The sequence below is a fragment of the Octopus sinensis genome, linkage group LG10, assembly GCF_006345805.1.
Source record: "Octopus sinensis linkage group LG10, ASM634580v1, whole genome shotgun sequence".
Classification (NCBI taxonomy): Eukaryota; Metazoa; Mollusca; class Cephalopoda; order Octopoda; family Octopodidae; genus Octopus; species Octopus sinensis.
Window position 1 is genome coordinate 74,464,000 of NC_043006.1, and position 23,176 is coordinate 74,487,175.

Genomic DNA, 23,176 nt, shown 5'->3' on the forward strand with positions numbered 1-23,176 from the left:
GTTGCTGTCTCATACACACTGTATGTATGTATGTATATATAGGGAGAATTCACAAAAAAAACAAAAGACGAAGACAGGTGGTGTAGACAAGAAACAGATGTATTAATATAACGCTCGGGAAGTGAAAAAGTCTTTAACGTTTCGAGCCTATGCTCTTCCACAGAAAGAAACAAGGAGAGAAATTAATGTGTAGTGGCTAGCGATCTATCATGGCGAGTGCCGGACAAAAGGGTCACACAGGAGAACTAGGAAGAAGAAGGATAATAAAGTAGTGGTGATCCCAAAACAAAGGTGCGCGTGCGTGTGCATAAGAGAGCTTTATGTGCGTGTGGAAGAGGGTTGGTAATCTTGACGTGTGCGTATGTGTAGGTGTGAAAATGTGGGTCTGGGAAGTGGTCAGTGCTGATATGTGCGTAGTAGTGTGTTGTGATGTGCTGTGTTGTGTGGTATGGTGGTGTAGTGGTGTGTGGTTTGGTGCGATGGTGTTGGGAGGTGGGGAGGCGTGAGTGGGGAAAACAAGGGTGAGTGTGGGTTAGATGAGAGTAGGGATAGAGGTGGGGTACGTGGTTAGGCGGAAGGTGAGGTTAGAGTTGGGGTATGTGGGAGTGGGTGTAAGGGACTGGGTGGGGTGGGATGGGGAAGAATAGGGAAGGAGGGTGGAATGTGTAGAGTTGGGTGGGCTTATGAGGGAGGGGTGACGATGAAGGGGGAAGGAGGTGTATAGGAGTGAAGAGAAGTAGGAGTCGGAGCAAGAGAGGAGAGGTGGTTGGGTGCAGGTAGGTGTGAGGGGGAGAGAGGCGCAGAGATGAGGTTAGATGAAGAGGGGAGGAGAGTTGAGCCCATGTGACGCAAAGGAACGAAGAGAGAAGATTAATCCCTGTTCACGGTGCAAACGGGATTCCGGATGGTCCCTGCGCAAGGACAATCCTAACACGGACAGGTGTTGCAAAGAGTGACTGGTAGAGCGGAAATGGCGCGAGAGCGGGGTGTCATTGCCAAGTCGGATGTCTCGGAGGTGTTCCATGAACCGGTCAGCCACTCGGCGTCCTGTTTGCCCGATGTATAAGGAAGCGCAGAGAGAGCATGATATGCAGTAGATGATATTGGTATAAGTGCAGGTGAAGGAGTCGGTGATGTGATAGTGTTGATGATGGGTGCCTGCGAGGAGGGTGCGGCAGCGTGGGCGGGAGCAGAGGAAGCTGTGGACCAAGAAGTCTCGTAGGTTGTGGGCTCGTTTGAAGGAGGGGAGGGGTCGGTTAGGGAAGATGTGAGAAGTGGAGGGGTCGGACTGGAGTCGCCGGAATGCTCAGAAAATGGTGCGTTGGAGAGGTAGGGTGGTGGGGTGGTAGGTGAGGGGAATAGGAGGCGGGAAAGATGAATATCATTTGATACGAACAGTATAAAGATACGAGTTATTATTAGTTTCTTGCTATAAAGACACGTGTCTAGAGTGATTTTTATAATACGCTTTATGTCTCAAAAACAATCTGTAGGCTCTGAGCATATGGTCTGTTCGACTGAAAATCAGGCCACTGGTATATGAGAAATCAAAAGAGAAAACGAGAAAGTTAATGCAAAAAGTTGAATGATGAGTAAAAACGAAGTCTCGTAGACTTTGGAATTATTTTACAACTAGTTTAAATATGACCTTTATGGTCAAAGGGTATTAACTAATTTTCTTTCTTTTTTTCTTCTTCCGTTTTTATTAATACTTTCACTTTATGTGTGTATGTGTATGTGTGTGTGTTTCTCTCTTGTATGTTTGACTGCCATCACCACCAGGTGTTGATTTTACATCCTCGTAACTTAGCAATTCTGCAACGGAGAACTTTAATTAAAGTATCAAACTTTAATAAAAAATCAGTACCGAGGTAGGTCATCTTGTTCGACTGAACCCTTCAAGACATTGCCCCAACGTGGCCGCAGTCCAATGACTGAAGCATGCAAAACCAAGTGTTATCGTGTTATTCACTCGCTACCTCTATTTCCCCACCCCCTTTTTTTTTTCTCACATCTAGTAGCAACAGAGAGTTTCTTCACACCTTTTCCTTTAGTTTTCAAGGTCAAAGGTAATTAATGACCAGCAGAGCATGAAGATTAAAATCCATGTAAATTAACGAACAATTTGTTGTTTGCTTCCAAAGCTTTCTTTACGTCATATGCAAACGTCTTCCTGTGTGTATATTATCGCATTAGACATCTTATTGACACATAGCTTTCGCATTAAGATATTTTAATTCAAATTTAAGTATATGATGTTGTCAACACTTCATTTATAAACGCTTTTCATGTGTGTGTGTGTGTGTGTGTGTGTGTGTGTGTGATCACGTATCTCATTGACGGTAATATTCTTCTCATTAGTGAAATTAATTCAATCCTAATTTCTTCAAAGTTGTACATAGTTGGAAAAAAGAAAATAAAAACAGGCATAAAGTCAAATAAAAATCATAAATGTTATTGTAAGTAGATCCCTATCCTTTAATTTAATTAGCTGAACTCGTTCAGTAAAATTTATATCTTGAATAGAAAAATTATTTCATACGCTGGTAATGTTCATCTTCTTTGGGATTTTACCGACAGCAGAATTACTCTGCCTCGGAGTCACGTCCAATTACCAAATAACAGCTAAAGGCGGTACATTTGTCAGTTATGGCGACTATCAATTTAGCCCTTCTAGCTCCTTATTGAGAATGGGGAGGTTTGCTTTTTTTCCTGCAGTTAATACAGTATCGTTGAATAATTGATTCATCATATCTCGTTTCCTCTGTTTTTGCCTTTTTGCTTCATGTATCAGGATAACACAATCGTACCTCTTTTTATTCCATTCAATATTGCACAGATATATACGTAACAATGCGTATCTACATCCGATTGACATAACTATTTATCATCATATATTATAAATTGCTTTGACTTTCGTTTTATTATTTTCAATGTATGCTTCATACTGAACATTAATCAATTAGCAATACCATTAATCACTTAATAGAAAAACAAGGGAAACGATTATGCTATTTCACTTACTAAATGGAAGATAATTAAAAGAAATGGTTATAACGATTACAAACTAAAATGGCTGTCTTATGTACACAAACATATAAATAAATTTACATCTAAGATTTAGTAAACGACTTCAGGTTCAGTCGAACCTCGAGCGACAAGAGACATCACTTTGACCAGCACTGCCTAGATTTCTTCCGTTCCGCCTCGCAGCCTAACAGCGGTGCATGAATCAATTCGGTGCCTTCCTCATCTAACGGCACCCTTCTAGACGATGAGCGCACCCGATTTGCGGAGGCTCAACGCCTCGGTCTCAGCGTGTGCGAGCTGCATAAATGTTATACAGGGCGGTAGTAGACGAATTCCGTCCTGCATTCTTTATCCTACAGCCTTAGAGTGGGCCGATTGCCCTGAAACATCACCTTGAATGATATAATCAGGAGACTTGACACAGCTGGCTTCTCGTCTCAACTAGAGCCAGCAGGTCACCACCGCAGTGATTATAAGCGCCCCGGCTGGACAACCCTCTTGCCACTCAAGGGAGGCAGGTCTCTAGTCGAGGACACGACGTGCAGCGACACGTTCTCCGGCTCCAACCTTGCAACATTTACCGCAAACCCAGGTGTCTCCGCCAGTAGTGCGGAAGAGACAACAATTAATATGCACAGGAGTCTAGCAGGCCGCTATCAGTTTGTACCGGTTGCAGTCGAGACGTTGGCTGTTTTAGGACCCTGTACTATCCATTTCCTCCGCAAAATAGGGATAGTAGTGGCCCGTGGAAAAAAATGAGCCCTGCAAGATGGATTGGCCGCTGCAGTGAGTGTAGCTGGCCATTCTCTGCGACTGTGCAACTCTCATGTTGCTCTGGGATATGTAGCCCATCGCCCCTCTCCCTTCAGTCTTCCACTGCTTTGCACCCTTTTGTTTTCCTTTCTTCATATTTCTCCACTTTCTGTTTGTTTTTCATCTTTTTAAACTGTATATAACAAATAAACTGTTTATATATGTTTTCGCCTGCGTATTGCCGGTTTCTTGTTTGGGCCACATTCATTCGCTCTTTGAAAAAAGACTACATCCTATAATTTCTTTTAATACCACAATTAGTAACGAGCACAGATTTGAGTTGCTGTATATGAGTGGCAAGATTTAACTAATAAAGGGATTTTACCGACAGCAGAATTACTCTGCCTCGGAGCCACTTCGTGAGATATTACGTGTACATGTTTGAAGAATATATTATTAATCTTGCCTTGAGAATAAACTGTAGTTACACAACAGCTCTCACTGGGAGGACGAAACCAAATATTACATCGATCTACTTGATGTTTTCCAAGTTTGTCCCACAGAGAGAGAAAAAAAAGCTTACAATTAAAAATGAAATGGTGCAGATGTCGACTATACACACAAACACACACACACATATATATATATATATATATATCTACACGCCATGATGGCTAGATAGCCACCACACATTCTTTATTTGCTCTCCTTGTTTGTTTCTGTATTACTTAGTGTGGAAGAGCGTAGGTTCGAAACGATAAAGATTTTTTCACTTCCCGAGCGATATACTAATACATCTGTTTGTTGTTTACACCACCTGTCTTCTTCTTTTGTCTTTTAGTGAATTATCCCTATATATATGTGTGTTTGTGTGTGTGTGTGTGTGTATAGTCTACAGATGAAATCTAGAGATTCTCAGTACAGAAGTAGTCAAAAATATTCAAACTTAGGCTCAGAAGGCTTTACATGGAATCAGTTCCATAGGGTAAAGCGTGGCTATAAAAGGGATCAATTTGAGTGGATATAGGGGCAATTATGTGGACGAACAAATTAGATATATTAAATATAATATAATAGTTTGGGCATGAAATACAAAATATGTATGTATGTATACATGGAAAGCGAGAGAAAGGAGAAGATGGAAGCTTTCAGACGAGCAATATTAAAGTACAAATATATAGATATTTATATCAATAGGTACAACTTACACAAGGTACAAACGGCAGAGAAGGTTAAAGGGCTGGAAGAAAGGTGTCATAAGTTCGTCATCTGTTTCCGTTTTAATGTTGGTAGATGTGATTCATCTCAATATGTGGGCGTGATGCTTACGATCAGCATTGGATAAGACGAGCCTCCGTCATCAGGGTAGAAAAGATCTTAGGTTTTAGATCTTAATGCAAAGAAGTTCAAAGATGGAAATCTATATCTTTGAAATTCTCTGCATTAAGACCTGAAATGTAAGACCTCTACCTTGATAACGGAGGTTCGTTTTTTCCTATGTTGATTGCCTCTCTCTCTCTCTCTCTCTCTCTCTCTCTCTCTCTCTCTCTCCTCTCTCTCTCTCTCTCTCTCTCTGTATATATATATATAATATATATATATATATATATATATATATATTCAAAATAATAAGGATGAAATTTTGAATAATAATTTGATTAATATCAATTTAAAACCAGTGGTCTTGCATATTGAAAAATCTGAAGTTTCAGAAAAAATTATACTACATATATATAAGAGGGATAACCTGTAAGTAGACATCCATTATACTGGAAGAAGATACGCTCTGGTCTTACCACTAGGAAAGGAATGTTCTCAAGAAAATATAACTATTACAGATATTGTTTTTTAACAGTTGATAATTTTTAATAATCCAGGAGAAAATGACAGCGTGAGATGACTAACAGCAACATCACTGCAACAGCAACGATAGTAGAGGCGCAAAGGCTCAGTGGTTAGGGCAGCGGACTCGTGGTCGTAAGAACGCGGTTTCGATTCCCAGACTGGGCATTGTGAGTGTTTATTGAGCAAAAACACCTAATCTCCGGCGGAGGGGGGCGCTGTACTCTTTCACCACGACTTTCTCTCACTCTTTCTTCCTACTTCTGCCACAAAGCAGATGAACCACGGTGTAACCCACTATGGTGTGGTAAACCCTAGTTTAGATTGTGAATCCGCAGTACCCCAGGATGGTTCAACTCTCCACTCGTTAAAAGCCACCGTTTACGGAATGAGGATAACAACGTAGCTGTCGCACCCGTGCAAACGCCAGTCTTTCGCGTGTGGTGGGTGGGTCTTCAAGTTGCCACACGCATTTTTAGTAGCTTAGAGTAGGCTCGAATTAGAGATTATTCTTTGTGGCTAATGACGTGAGTCCTGATTGGAAGAAGAAGACAACAGTTTGCTGGTGTATAATTCCAAACTCTTATAAAATTACAGGAAATCGGGTTTTCAATGCAATAACGACATCTATTCACATTGATGATGCGGCTAGCTGGTGGAATCATCAGCATGTTGGGCAAAATGCTTAGCGACATTTCGTTCGTCTTTTACATTTGTTCTGAGTTCAAATCTCGCCAAGATCGAGTTCGATAAAAACAAGTCCTATTTGAATTATGGGGTCGATGAAATCAACTTACTCCCACCACCTCGAAATTGCCGGTCTTATAACCAAAACGTGGAACCAATAAAGAGAAAGACGGAGAGATGGGAGGTGATGGCTGTGAGTGATAAAATAAGGGAAAAGAATAATATTTTATCGATAAAACCCAGAATACTCTATTCTGAAATTATAATTTGTGGTCGTTCCCAGAAAAAGGGTGTTGAAAATATCAATGAAGGTTCTCAGGTTTTACTCGCTCAAGAATTATTTATTCACAGTTATAAAATATTCAGCATCAGGGTAGGTTGTGTTTTAAATTTTCATAAATTCATGCTTAGTTAGCATCTGAAATTTAAATCTAAAAAAAATTGCAAGAAATAAAGATTCCATTTAAATGCAAATATTTTTCAGGTGAATTTTAATCAAGCTGCTTTTATTTTTCAACGGTGAACAGTGTGTTTAGTACCAAAATGAGTTCACTAGCTGAGAGCGATGATTTAATTTCACGCTCCAGCTGAATTCACTTCACCTTAATTAATTCACTGATATCATCGAGAAAAGAATGAATACAACCTGCTATTTTAACTTCCTCCTAAAAATTTAATATAAGACTGATATATATATATATATATATATATATATATATGTACTTTTCTACTCTAGGCACAAGGGAGGGGGCAAGTCGATTAGAACAATACCAGTACGCATCTGGTACTTAGGATCTTTTCGGTTTGAAAGGCAGTTTTTAACATAATTTCTATGTAACTAAAAAAATGTTAAACATCGTATACTGGTAGAATATGTTTATAAAACATCTTTTTCTCGTGGTTTTATTGAGAAAATTCTATAGTTTGTAAGATATTTGTTGTATTTTTTCTTCAATTTCTGCAATTTCAATCAATCAATTATGTGTATTGAGTTTAAAAACATTCTGTGCCGTATGAATATGTCCCTCGTTTAAGAAACAGATTGGATTTATTTACATTTGTGAAGAAAAAAGATATCCTTCCTCCCAACCCTAACTCTAACTAACCCTAACCCTAACTAACCCTAACCCCAACTAACCCTAACCCTAAAACCGATTGAAATGCAATAGATCGATACTAGGGTCATAATTATGGGTGACAATTTCATATGACATCGCTAGAAAAAACTGCCGGTCAAACCGAAAAGATCCGATGATTAATTCATCGACCCCGAAAGGATGAAACGCAAAGTCGACCTTGGCGGAATTTGAATACAGAACGTAAAGACAGACGAAATACATATTTCTTTACTACCGACAAGGGGCTAAACACAGAGAGGACAAACAAGGACAGACAAACGGATTAAGTCGATTATATCGACCCCAGTGCGTAACTGGTACTTATTTAATCGACCCCGAAAGGATGAAAGGTAAAATCGACCTCGGCGGAATTTGAACTCTGAACGTAGCGGCAGACGAAATACCTATTTCTTTACTACCCACAAAGGGGCAAAACACAGAGGGGACAAACAAGGACAGATAAACGTCTCTTTGTGTCTAGTTCCAAATCCCAGCAAAGTTACTCTATCATCGCGCCTCTGAATATTTAAGAAATTATTAACAATGAAGTATGGAAGAGCATTAATCATTTGTATCATGAAAAGAAATGATAGAAAATTACAATTTCTGATAGTTTTACTAGTATTTTGACATGAAACCACGTGTTAAAACCAATGCTGTGATATGTGGGAAGAGTTATAATTCGTTAAGTTTATAAGCATACTCACCAATTGTTGTTTGTTTATACTTCACTCCTCACAAATACAAAACAAACATGTACCCACGTACACACGCATGTACGTGTACTTGGAGTATGGTAGGCATGTCACTGAAGGGGTCGTCAAAAGCGATGAAAGGAGTTTGGCAAAGAATTGACTGATTGATTAAATGAATGTCTAATCAAACGATCAATTTTCGGTTAAATAGCTAACCAAGTGACTGACAAAAAAGAAGTGAAATTGAATCAGTGTATGTGTTTATTAGAATTATGATTCTCCTAATAAACATATTTCTTTACTACCCACAAGGTCTAAACACAGAGAGGACAAGCAAGGACAGACAAATGGATTATATCGACCCCAGTGCATAACTGGTACTTAATTTATCGACCCCGAAAGGATGAACGGCAAAGTCGACCTCGGCGGAATATGAACTCAGAACGTAACGGCAGACGAAATGCGGCTACGCATTTCGCCCGGCGTGCTAACGTTTCTGCCAGCTCGCCGCCTTTGATTCTCCTAATATACAACAATGTATATATATGTACACAAACAGACACACACACACACGCTCACGCAAACATACGATTTCCCTTCATATGTGAGCTGATTTTACTTATAGGAAGGAAATTACACCTGCTTGCCGGTAGCATGATACTGCTAGGGTTACCCGTAAAACAATATACTGATTTAGAATGAAATCTAATTAACATACAAATAAATGAAGAACAGCTTAAGAACAAATGCAAATATAAGATCATTGTGTAAAAAGATACGTAGTATAAATAATAAATAGGCGATGGAATGAGATAAGAGCAGGTGTATTGTATGAGATGATACTGCTGTAATTGGAATACAGCTACAGAAATCAGCAATCTGAGCAAGTGATGATAACAAGCTTTTGAAGGTAACGACGTACTGTATTTAGAGCTGATTAATTATGTTTGAAATATGGCTGGAGATTTTTTTTTTTATCAGCGAATCTATTGATCAAATGTGGTAGAGCTGTCTGCGTATTAAGTCATTTGTTATAGATGTTTGAATAACCTGTGCTATATGGCAGAAGAAGGTAGATTTTGATTTGAATTTTCAGCGGATGAGAGCGGTATATATATATATATATGTGTATGGGGAGGGGGGGAGAAATAGAGAATATATATATAGGCGCAGGAGTGGCTGTGTAGTAAGTAGCTTGTTTACCAACCACATGGTTCCGGGGTCAGTTACACTGCGTGGCAACTTGGGCAAGTGTCTTCTACTATAGCATCGGGCCGACCAAAGCCTTGTGTGTGGATTTGGTAGTCGGAAACTGAAAGAAGCCCGTCGTATATATGTATATATATATGCGTGTGTGTGTTTTTGTGTCTGTGTTTGTCCCCCTAGCATTGCTTGACAACCGATGCTGGTGTGTTTATGTCCCCGTTACCTAGCGGTTCGGCAAAAGAGACCGATTGAATAAGTACTGGGCTTACAAAAGAATAAGTCCCGGGGTCGATTTGCTCGATTAAACACGGTGCTCCAGCATGGCCGCAGTCAAATGACTGAAACACGTAAAAGAGTAAAAGAGTATATATATCTAGGGGGAGACAGAAAGAGAGAATATATATATACATACATATATATATATATATATATAATATATATATATATATATATATATATTATATATATATATATATATATATATATATATATGCACAAACACATTCGGGTGCGCTTGCTTGCCCATATGTGTATTTCTCCTATTTAATCATGAAAGGAAAAAAGTAACACCAGTTACATCTTGGAAAGGAACCGTGAAACTCGGGAAGCGAATCCTTCATCTTTGAATATCTATTAGTCTATACGGTACCTCCATCACCGTATTGATTACTTTCTCACGCGATTATATTATATGCATATAATATGCGTTTGCGAACATGTATGCATACAGTAATCCTTCGCCATAACGCGGTTCACTAATCGTGGTTCAGCTATCGCGGTTTATTATTTGAGCTTACGTCGATTCCTCTGTAGTGTTGTTTTGCATTTATATTAACATAAATATATACAAAGGCGAACTGGCAGAAAGGTTAGCACGCCGGGCGAAATGCTTAGCGGTATTTCGTCTGCGGTTACGTTCTGAGTTCAAATTCCGCCGAGGTCGACTTTACCTTTTATCCTTTCGGGTTCGATTAAATAAGTACCAGTTACGCACTGGGGTCGATATAATCAACTTGATCCGTTTGTCTGGCCTTGTTTGTCCTCTCTGTGTTTAGCCCCTTGTGGGTAGTAAAGAAATAGGTATTTCGTCTGCCGCTACGTTCTGAGTTCAAATTCCGCCGAGATCGACTTTGCCTTTTAATCTTTCAGGATCGATAAATTAAGTACCAGTTACGCACTGGGGTCGATATAATCGACTTAATCCGTTTGTCTGTTCTTGTTTGTCCCCTCTCTGTGTAGCCCCTTGTGGGTAGTAAAGAAATAGGTATTTCCTCTGCCGCTACGTTCTGAGTTAAAATTCCGCCGAGATCGACTTTACTTTTTATCCTTTCAGGATCGATAAATACCAGTTACGCACTGGGGTCGATATAATCGACTTAATCCGTTTGTCTGTCCTTGTTTGTCCCCTCTTTGTTTAGCCTCTTCTGGGCAATAAAGAAATAATAAATATACAGAAATTATAAAAACAATGAAACAAATATACAGTACAGTACTGTTTCTACTTCGCGAATTTTCATCTGTCGCGGGGATTTTGGAACGTAGCACCCGCGATAATCAAGGGATCACTGTAATTCACTTGAGGATTTAGTGAAATTAAATATTGGTTTCAAATTTTGACACAAAGCCAGCAATGTCAGGAGAGGAGTAAATCGATTATATCTACCCCAGTGCTCAACTGGTATTTACTTTATCGACCACGAAATGATGAAAGGCAAAGTCTACCTAGGTGGAATTTGAACTCAGGACGTAAAGATGGATGAAATACCTATTTCTTTACTACCCATAAGGGGCTGAACACAGAGAGGACAAACAAGGACAGACAAACGGATTAAGTCGATTATATCGACCCCAGTGCGAAACTGGTACTTATTTAATCGACCCCGAAAGGATGAAAGGCAAAGTCGACCTCGACGGAATTTGAACTCTGAACGTAGCGGCAGACGAAATACATATTTCTTTATTACCCACAAGGGGCTAAACATAGAGGGGCCAAACAAGGTAGACATGGTATTAAGTCGATTATATCGAACCTAGTGCGTAACTGGTACTTAATTTATCGACCCCGAAAGGATGAAAGCAAAGTCGACCTCGGCGGAATTTGAACTCACAACGTAATGGCAGGCGAAATACCGCTAAGCATTTTGCCCGATGTGCTAATGAACTATCAGTTCACCGCCCTAGCCAAATTAAATATTCGTTCTAAGTACATTACAGACTTCCATTAATGGGAACTAATGGCTAAATTAGATCGACCTGTTTTGAATATATATGGTATCATGTGTTGATATGTCTTATCAAAATAGATATCGAAGAAGCGTATTTTATGCAAACGCCAAAGCAAATCTCGGCATCTAAAAGCTATGCTTCTACTTGACTATTTAATTACTTGTGAGTTATATTAGTAAATTTCTTCGCGATATTTATTTCCTATCTGAAAACATTCTTCAGAATTCCTAATAAGAAAAGCAGATTTATTACTTCAGATAAATGTTATCAAATTTAGAAATTTGATCTTTCCCTATTCTTAGCACAGTATAACTGAAGGAAATTTGTTATGTAATTGCAAATAGAATTCCGTCTAAATCCAATGGATTAATAATAATATTCGGAAAATATAAATACTGCTTTAATTTTCATCAAAGGTTTTTACTCATAAAGTATAGATCTGTAAGTTATTACATTCGATGTTATCTGCAGAGAGAGTTATATTATTTATAGAAGCGGTAAGGATTTATACAAATAGAATCGTTAGCACGCCGGGGAAAATGCTTAGCGGTATTTCGTCTGCCGCTACGTTCTGAGTTCAAATTCCGCCGAGGTCGACTCTGCCTTTCATCCTTTCGGGATCGATAAATTAAGTACCAGTTACGCACTGATGTCGATATAATCGACTTAATCCGTTTGTCTGTCCTTGTTTGTCCTCTCTGTGTTTAGCCCCTTGTGGGTAGTAAAGAAATAGGTATTTCGTCCGCCGCTACCGCTACGTTCTGAGTTCATATTCTGCCGAGGTCGACTTTACCTTTTTTATCCTTTCGGGGTCGTTAAATAAGTACCAACTACGCACTGGGGTCGATGCGATCGACTTAATCTCTTCCCCGAATTTGTGGCCTCATTCTTCAAGTAGAAACATGTTTTTATACAGGCGGTAAGTTGCCAGAATTGTAAAGGAAGAAACGCTTAGCAATACTACTTTCGGCTTGTTATGTTCTGCGTTCAAATGCTATCGAAGCTGGCTTTGGTTTTTATCCTTTCACGGTTCATAAAAGAGTACAACTTGAGCACTGAGGTGGATGTAATTGACTGCCCTCTCATCTCAAAATTGCCGGCATTATTCCAAAATTATGATGAATTAACATACTGAGAGCGTATATAATTCTCATCGATCCTGCCTATGTCAAAGACGCTTTCGCCAAGATCATCTCTTTTGCTCGGTATAATATATTTAGGCGTTCATGATTTGAGGTAATATTAAACCGAATAATTGCATACATATCTGGTTAACTTCAAAGGAAATTTGAATAGATATATATTCAATTATATATTTCCCAGTATAAATTTCCAAGTATGTTAACACGAAACCTATCTCCAAAGACCCGAAAAATATAACTGAATATTTCATAACATAATTAAATGATGTAGTTAATACTAATTTTAAAGTTAATTTTGCCAGCGAGGTTCTGTAAACTACTGATTACACTTTAGCAGTGGTGTTTCAGTTCTCTTCAGCAGCCAATACACGTTATTAGAAAACGTATTAAAAACCTTGGCGTTTATGAAGACTACTTATGAATCCCTCGCCATATCGCGGTTCACCTATCGCGGTTTATTATTTGCGTTTACATCGATTCCTCCATAGTGCTGTTTTGCATTTATAATAAAATAAAGATATACAAATTATAAGAATAATATATATATACATACATACATAATGGTGCACACTGCTCATCCTGTCAATAAGCACATACTTACTCACATACACACTCCATTTTATACGCACTGGTGTCATTCGGATCGTGTACATATATACACACATACCCCCAACACACACGCACATGTATACACTCACGCGTATACAGACATATATACCTATATATACATACACATATATACCCTTGTGGATATCGAGCACTCCGTCGGTTACGACTACGAGGGTCCTAGCTGATACGACCAACGGAAGAGCTTACTCGTGAAATTAACGTGCAAATGGCTGAGCACTCCACAGACACGTGTACTGTTAACGTATTTCTCGGAGAGATTCAGCGTGACACAGAGTGTTACAAGGCCGGCCCTTTGAAATGCAGGTACTACTCATTTCTGCCAGCTGAGTGAACTAGGGTAACGTGAAAATAAAGTGTCTTGCTCAAGGACTAAATGCATCGCGGGAATTGAACACAAGAGCTTACGATCGTGAGACAAATGCCCTAACAACTAAACCACTCGCCTTCGAATCGTGCATATATATATGCTTATACACATGCATACATATACAGCTACCCTGCAAACGCGCGTGCATTATAAGTATTTTTCTTTTAAGTAAAGCGTGCGTTCGTATATCCAAGCACACATTTACACAGGGTAAATGCGTTCGTGCCACTCGGCTTTGTCGATATACGCATCTATCAATATTTACACGTACATCCACACATATACACAAATATGTATATACACAGACATGCAAACATATACACCTATATATATGTACAATATATATATATAGTAGCGAGAAGTTGAGGTTATAAGAGATAATGGTGCCATTGAAACCCAAAGGTGTCAGGTAATGCTGAAGAAGTGCTATAGACAGACCATAGTTAAGTTCTAGATTCGGTAATATTGCGAATAAAGGGTTCAACGTTGGTTCTATGTCAGCGTGTGTATATCAGAATTTTTTGCGTAATAAGATTAGAAGGTCTTACAGCTCTATTTTGTATTACATCTAAAATAACTATGACTTAATTTTATCCTCACACCGTCTCTGATGAAATATATATATGAAATATATATATAGACATATATATATAGACATATATATATATATATATATATATATATATATATAATATATATATATATATATATATATATATATATATATATACCGCAGTAAGCACATAAATGTGAAACAAGGTGGAAGAAAGTGTACTCAAATACCAGAGGTAGAGTAATATGATTTAAAAGCAGCAGTGTATGTATATATATGTGTGTGTGTGTGTAGGCTCGAAACGTAAAAGACTATCTATTCCTGAGCATTATGCTAATACATCTGTTTGTTTTGTACACCATCTGTCTTCGTCTTTTTTTTTTGTAAACTCTCCCTATATATATATATATATATTATATATATATATTATATATATATATATATATTTTCATATACATATGTATACTTATAATGTTATACATATGCATGCGCATGTATAAATAAATTTGTATATGTATGTATAGTTATTTCTGTATGTTAAAGACAATGGAAAATCCTAGTCGATTGTTAGATTTTCTTGATCCCTCCTCAAGATAGAAACATGAATGAATTGTGTATTTTGTCTATTAATATCGTAAAATTTTTAAACATCAATGTTTGTTTACGTGATAGAGAGAAGTAAGTAGTGCCCGTATGTATGTGCGTATTTATCTAGTTATTTTTGTGTTTGTTTATTTTATGAGTGAAAACAAAAGACACGTTTGTGATAAGTTCCTGGGCTTAGAGTGATTTTCATATAACTTACATTACTCCTAAAGATATCCCTCTGATATATCCGATTCGTTATTAAATTAGCAATAAAATAATGGGTGATAAACAAATCTCGTATATATCTATCTGCGTGTGTGTATGTGTATGAGTCTATATATGTATGGCGTGTGAATAATATCTTCCAGAAATTCAAATACCTACATACATATATATATATATATAATATACACACAAACATATATACATACATAGATACACACACATGCATACATACATACATATATATATATATATATATAATATATATATATATATATATATATAAATAAATATTAGGGAATAAATCCAAATTTACAGGGAAAAAAAATCAGATTTAGGATTAAATCCAATTTTATAGTAAAATATTATATAATATTATTAGAGACAAAACCACTATTTTGCAAAACAAACAAGGAAAGACTTAATCAATACATAAAATTTTAATAAAAAGTCAAAATACGGGATTTGTAGTTATATTACTGTAAATCCTTATTATAAAGCTGTACACAAAATAAAATGATAAAATTGGGTAGTTAAACATTTTTAGGCAGCACTAAAATATTTAACAGAATTCCCAAAATCAAAAATTAGAGGAAAAACTATTGAAGCTTTACTAACAACAAAATGCAAACTAATATTAAATACACATATATTTCACGTCTAAAAAGAGAAAAAAATCTATATCATGACATGAAATCTACCAGGATTTTCTGTCATAGTATTTTAAACCCGACGTCGAGGATTTTATCACTTACAAAATTTTTTCCAAATCCTTTGCGATTTACTGTAAAACGCGTAGGTTACTACAACAGTTTCATTTGAAAATAGTATTGAGAATGTCTAGAAGTATAATGTCTGTGGATATTGGTACATTGCTCTTGCAAACAATATATAAGAACCTAATAATCCTTTGTACTATAGTCACAAGGCCTGAAATTTGGGGTAGTGGATAGTCGATTATGCCTACTCAAAAACATAAAAGGCGAAATCGACCTCGGCGGAATTTGAACTTAAAACGTAGTGAAGGGCGAACTACCGCTGTGCATTTCATTCAGCGTGCTAACGATTCTGCCAGCTTGACGCCTTATTAGAACCGAATAATGGTTTGAAAATTTGGCAGAGAGCCAGTAAATTTTGAGACGAAGTCGATGTAATCGACTTGGGCACTCAACAGGCATTATTTTATCGACCTAGAAAGGATGAAAGACAAACTCGTGCTCAGCGGAATTTGAATACAGTACGTAAAGACAATATCGCCAAGCATCTTTTTCGGAGTGCTAACGGTTCTGCCAGCTCGCCACCTTTGAATAACTCTTAATTTTAAAGATCAAGCAACAATATTCATGTTTTAGTATGCGTGTATCTATGTCCATCTATATATATACGTTTATGAATGTTTCTGTCTTTGTGTGTTTGCGTGTGAATGTTTACGATTTCGTTACATTCCTGATCTCCGCTCATCTTGGAACGATACCAATATTTCTTTTTCCTCTTCTTCTTCTTGCCTCTTTCCTACGCTTGTCCCTTCGTACAGTATCATGCTAACACGTCATACATGAACTCGGTACATGTTTATTTATTTCTTTATTGCCCACAGGAGGCTAAACATAGAATGGACAGAGACAGACAAATGGATTAAGTCGATTACATCGACCCCAGTGCGTATCTGGTACTTATTTAATCGACCCCTACAGCAACCACTACAGGTGAATACTGAATTGCCAAGTGAAGGTCATGCCTTCCACCTTTCCTCTTTTCGTGGTCGGAGCTGATTTCGATCCTCCTCCATATTAAAACTTTATGCAGAATGTCACCAGAATAAACAGCTCGATATTATATACTTTCATATTTCAACAAATGCAGAACAGAAGTCTCCTTTGCATAGTTCCTATCTCAAAGGAGGGATGGACCGTTGGGCACCACCAGCTCTTAATGTGGCCACGCAGAACTTCATATGGATTGCAATTCCCTCACTAAGCCAATGCATACGACACTCGTTGAACGTTACAGATATGTCTTTCGCCTCTCTTCTAACAAGTACCTCACAATTGAGGATTTTAAATTCCCGTGTGATGTGAATTATTTTGGGAAGACATCTCATGTGAAAAGCTTTAACTTCCTCACTTTACTAACTTATATCGTCCACTTTTCGCTACGTATAGTAAGTTGCTGACAAAACATGTTGATAAATATTCAATTTGCTGCTTTGTGAGAGTGTTTGTTTGCCGCACACTCTGTTGGTGAATTTAATCATAACAGGAACAGTGTTGCTAGTCCATGCATTAATCATTGCATTTTGAGACAAGTTGTTAGATATGATTGAAAACGGATACATGAAATTACCTACACCTTTCAGTGTGGAAATCTTGATAGACAAAGAGAGTGCGGAGAAGTCTTAGTCATAATCTTAGGTTTCTTTATGCAGCTGTTGAGGTTGAACACAGAGTTTGCGTTAGAGAATTGTTCGATGACGCACTGAAGACAATTACACAGGTCATTAGCAGAGCTGCTTCATATGTAAGTTTCTTCCCTAATTCTTCAATCCCTCTACCTCCCACTTCTCTCTGTTCCCCCTACGTGATCTTTCTTTCTTGGCTTGACCGACGCTCGAACAACACGTTATTTCCCTCTCTCTTGACTTTTATGTATGTTTGTTGCCACAAGGCTTCCACTTCACACACCAGCTTAACTTAACTTGTTCTTTTAGTCGAAAGACACCTGCTGTTATTCTTGTTGTTTGTATTTGTAATCGTGTAACATTTTCTCTGCTTTCTCGTTTCTTTTTCTGTGTTGTCGCACATATTCGCTCGCTTTCTTCCAAACATTTAATGCCCATAGCAATTTTGAACAGTCTCAAGTGTAACCAGCCGAAACTGTAATGATGATTGAAAGCTTGACTGATGAATAGAAAGCCACAAATGTTCCGTCTTGGTTTTCCTGTCCATCTTTCAATCGTCCACCTGTCCTTATGTTTTTATTGTCGTGCGCTACGTTCTTGCTCCGTTTTTGTGATTTATATATATATATATATGTGTGTGTGAGTGTGTGTGTGTGTGTGGCACTCCGTTGGTTACGACGACAGGAGTTCCAGTTGAGCTGATGAACAGGACAGCCTGATATGCGTAACACTTAAAGTAATTCTAAGGGAGATTCAGCGTGACCCATCAAGTGACAAGACTGGCCTTTTGAAATATTCTCACCACCTTTCTAAAAACGCTATTAATTCTAGCTAATAGCAAATATTTCGTTTCGTTTGTCAAATCCTGGCTGGTTTATATACCAACTACTCACACTGTCACTAGCTCTATATTGTATAGTTTAAAAATCTAAATACCTTTAGCTCAACGGCTGCTGACAAGGGGATTATTCGCCAAAACATCTACAACTCTAGAGTGCTAATTTGTAGTAAATATTCAATATTTTTTTCGTGTGTTATAGTTAAAGTTCATTTTCCCAGTTTCTCTCATTCGCCTAGATATAAATTCATAGCACTCAGTACCTGCTTATTTGTTGTTTACTCTCAGTGATTAAATATCTCGTTTATATGCCTTGGTCTAACTGCTATGTATGTTTATGCATGTGCGTTTGTGTGCATCATGTATATTTATCGTTTCACGTTCAAAAATAATAAATGGTCATATTGCACAGTGAACAACGAGAATCAAACCTATGGCTTACATCTCGCTACTCCAGGGTCGAACTAAAATATGCTACTCTCTGTTGTGTTTTGTCAAAGGAGAATAACTTCTACTTTAAGATAAATATGTGTTCATAGCACACTCGATTCCTTAACGTAACCAGATTCTGTAACTCCCAGTGTTTCGACAACGTCGTAACTCATCAGTCAAAGACATCTCGGAATAGTGAATCTAACAAGAGTTCAAATGAAAAGTATTCTTGTATCTTTGTATAGACAAAGTGATAGGTTTGCAGTTACCATTGTAGAGATTAAGATAACAGCTTATCTCGTATGTCAACTGACTGTCACAGATATCAAGCTGGATTACTGCATTAGACTATAGTATTCTTTACCTGCATGTACGTAGATATAACCAAACATACTCATACATGTATGTACACAAATTAATTTTAAAACTTGTTTAATGAAAGTGATTCCTTTTCTATATTCCTTACGTTTCTCTTTAATATTTTCAGATACAAATCAATGGAATTTATTAAGACAATGGATACTGATCTTCGGGATATTAATTGAAGATATATTTATGTGGTAATTCTACAGGATACTCTAATGACATCTACGCTTTAAAAGACAACGAACATTTCCAGAAATATCGATTACCGTGTGGTTATACAAAAATCCAATATGGATTACTTGAACGATTCCATGTTTAATAACATGACTTATAACATAACTTCTACTCCTTTACCTGATGCACCTCGCTTTGATAATGTATATGTATCGAAGCTGTGTGTCCTCGGAACTGTCTTTGTGATTTCCTTTTTCGGAAACACTCTTGTGATTATACAAATATTCAGAATTAGAGGATCGCGTTCCACAATACAAAGCTTAATCCTGAATCTAGCCATTGCTGACTTAATGGTCAGTTTTTTCAACATACTTATGGACATCATATGGTCAGCTACTGTAGAGTGGCTGGCAGGAAATACAATGTGCAAGATTATGAAGTATCTTACAGTTTTTGGTCTACATTTATCCACTTACATAACAGTAAGCATAGCGTTGGATAGATGTTTTGCCATCCTCTCGCCAATGAGCCGCAGTAAAGCACCTCTTAGAGTACGTATCATGATCACAATGGCGTGGGTCCTCAGTGCTATTTTCAGTATACCGCAGGTAAGTGAAAACTGTTATTTATATAATCATATAATTTACTGTTATATAATCATATTATTGAAATAACTAATATAAAGGTGCAGGCATGGTCATATGATTAGCAATTACGCGTTGCAATCATGCGGTTACGGGTTCAAATCCACGAAGGGCTCCACACAGTTTCTGTTTACCAAGTTCGCTTACAAGGCATTGGGCGCCTCGGTGCTATAGTAGAACACACTAGCCACAGGTACCGTGCACTGGTACTGAATTCGAAACCACGTGGTTGTAAAACAAGCCTGCTAGCGACACAGCCATATCTGACGCTTATGTATACTTATTTGTCTTTTTTCACCCGAAATGCTTTCGTGTTTAGAAAAGTACCAAAATATCTGATTTCTTAAATAAAGAGGGAATGAGCAAGATCTGAAATTTCTAAAGAAAAATTTCTGATTCATAAAAGCCGTCAAAACGATCGTGGATGTAATACACTTTTGTATCTCCTAATGATTAGGCATGCATATATATTCTTTTAAACTTTTATTTGTTTCAGTCCTTTAACGGCGGCCATGCTGGAGCACCGCCTTTAGTCGAACAAATCGACCCCATGACTTATTCTTAGTAAGTCTAGTACTTAGTCTATCAGGCTCTTTTGCCAAATCGCTAACATCGGTTGCCAAGCGATGGTGAGAGTGACAAACACGAGTCAAATAGTGCAACCGCCATAACTGCGGAACTTGCATCTTCCTCTTAGAGAGCTTAACATACAAATTTATGTCAGGTCAAACTTTTATCGTAAAAATCACTTCACCTGTGCTTCGAAGAACTTAATCTATGTTCTCATATGTGGAGGGTGTGGTGGAGACTACATAGGTCAAACTAAGGACAGGCTAATGGTGCAATGACAAAAAATCCGGGACCACACGATTAGGAAAATTCCTGTAAGCAAAGAACTAGACCAATGCCCCGTAAACATAAACCTGAAATACCGAATCTTCTCTCTGTATCAATGCACTAAAATCATCCCAAACCAATTCCGTTTAAGAAAGCATAATCATTAAAAAATATATACCACAGCTGAATAACCTTTAGAACGATGAAAAAACACTAAAGAGAAAAAGAAAAAAAGACTCAATTTCTCCACAAAAAACAACCAGGAACAGCAAACTATTTTAAAAACTTTAGTAACAGTCTCTCACCCGGGTTTTGAAACCGCAACTCCAAATCACCATACAATAACACCATACAAACACCAATTGCCGACGTCATCTATCTCTAGCCCAATGAAATTTTACAAACATCAGTTGCTGACGTCATGTAGCTCTATAACAATCAAAACCGAACTTCAACAAATACAACAAAATGATCCTTTAAGGGAATCAACCAACCGTAACGACTGCTAACCGTTCCCCACAGGGAAGTCAACCAGGCAGAACGAAAAACTTGACCACCGGAAAAACAAGACGTGATCAGTACTTTAAAAAAAATCAGATCAGCTCGCGGAAAAAATTACAAATAGACCGGATTCCAAAACACACCGTTACAAGTCAAAGTTCTTTCGCACGACGGAAAAAAGTATCAGAAAAATTGTAAACCAAATTCCTTTTTTTACTATCCTCATTTCTCCCTTGTTTTTTTGTCCCTATTAACTCAGTATGACTGAAACTTTGATAATATTCATTTCTTGTCGATTACTACTAACACTGATGAGCTTTGCAGATTCAAACAAATTGACGCACAGTTTTAATATTATTGACTGTTATGAACATCTTTTTCAAATTCATAAAACTAAATTTGTCTGTTATGAACATTTAAATTTGTTAACATTGAAACTTTTAAAGATGTTTTTCTAATTTATAATTCTAAACTTTTACCATTGGTAGACAAAATATATTGTTGAAACTAGTTTGGTTTATAAATATAAATTTATTATAAACAATTACAAGTTTTTCAAATTTATGTGAATTTTCAGCAACAACTTTGATATATATATATATATAATTTCAGCAACATTTCAGCAATAGTCTGTGACTATTTTCTCTTTCTCACTAGATCGCTGGTGGCAAAAAAATTTCTTTTGAATTTTTTGCTACCCTTATATTGATTAATATATATATATATATATATATATATAATATTAGGGAATAAAATATTATTCCAACCTTACAGGTAAAATTCACTATAATAACATTAGATCGAATTTCGTAATATATAATATATGTATACAACTAATTTAGAGACGAACTACCATTCCACAACTCAGTCAATGAATAACCCGTTCAAAACCATGCTGTGAGACATATACCATACAAAATACTAATCCAAAATTTTAATAATATATAATATTGAACAGTAAGATTATTACAATCATATAATATAAAAGAGCAAATACTTCTAAAATCCCAGCGAATACAAAGAAATATTCATCATAAAAATATTAATCTAAAATCAAATGAAATATAAATTGAACAATAAAAATTTATGCATTAATATGATGTATAAAAGTAAATACTTGTACATCGACTACGCGCGTTTCATGGCTGCATTACGACTATGTAAAATCATATAAGCAAACCATATCCAAGTTCATTAGAACGGAAAAATAGTTTTACTCCCATTAAAGAGATAAACATGAAATGAAAAAATCGTATTACTAAAAGCACGTTAAAAACTATCTTGCACCTAATATTTAAATTTGTGAACTTAGAAAATATTTCTTTCAGTAATTTATCGTAGTTGTTTACGAATAGCGAATTGTAACTTGATAAGAAATCATTAAATTAGACAGTGAGATACTTTTTTACGTCAATTCCAGAAGCTGACATTGAGAAACCTTTTTAAAGAAGTGAAACAAAAATGTAAAGCAACATTATATATTTTTAATAAAAATTAAAATGATGACCCTATTCTCTATCCGAAGTCAAATTATTCATGCATTCCACGTATGGAAGTAATTCATGCAACCGTTTTCGCGTGAAAAGCGAACACACACACACACACACACACACACACACACCACACACACACACAGGTCTATTTTATATAGTAAGTGATATACGACGGACTTCTTTCATTTTCAGTCCGCTAAATCCACTGACAAGGGTCTGGGATTGAACCTTGAACTATGTGGTTGGGAAGAAAGTTTCTTGCCACACAGCAACACCCGCGCCTATATATCTATATATAAGAGAACTTGTATGATTGTATAGAAAAATATATTAATCCACAGTTATCAATTGTGGAAAACGACTGTCATCACATGAAACTAATGATTACGTAGCGCATGGAAGTACTGGTTCATTTCAATATTGTAAAATTGTAA

General features: G+C 37.0%; 1 protein-coding gene across 1 annotated transcript in view; it reads left to right on the forward strand.

Annotated features, from left to right (window-relative positions):
* LOC115216255 (gonadotropin-releasing hormone receptor) overlaps nucleotides 1–23,176 on the forward strand; it is a 223,342-nt gene that overhangs the window by 134,318 nt on the left and 65,848 nt on the right. The window contains exon 2 of the mRNA XM_036506962.1: nucleotides 19,215–19,875. Within this exon, the coding sequence (XP_036362855.1) occupies nucleotides 19,384–19,875 (492 nt within the window). The 5' untranslated portion in view covers nucleotides 19,215–19,383. The remainder of the gene's footprint in view (nucleotides 1–19,214; nucleotides 19,876–23,176) is intronic.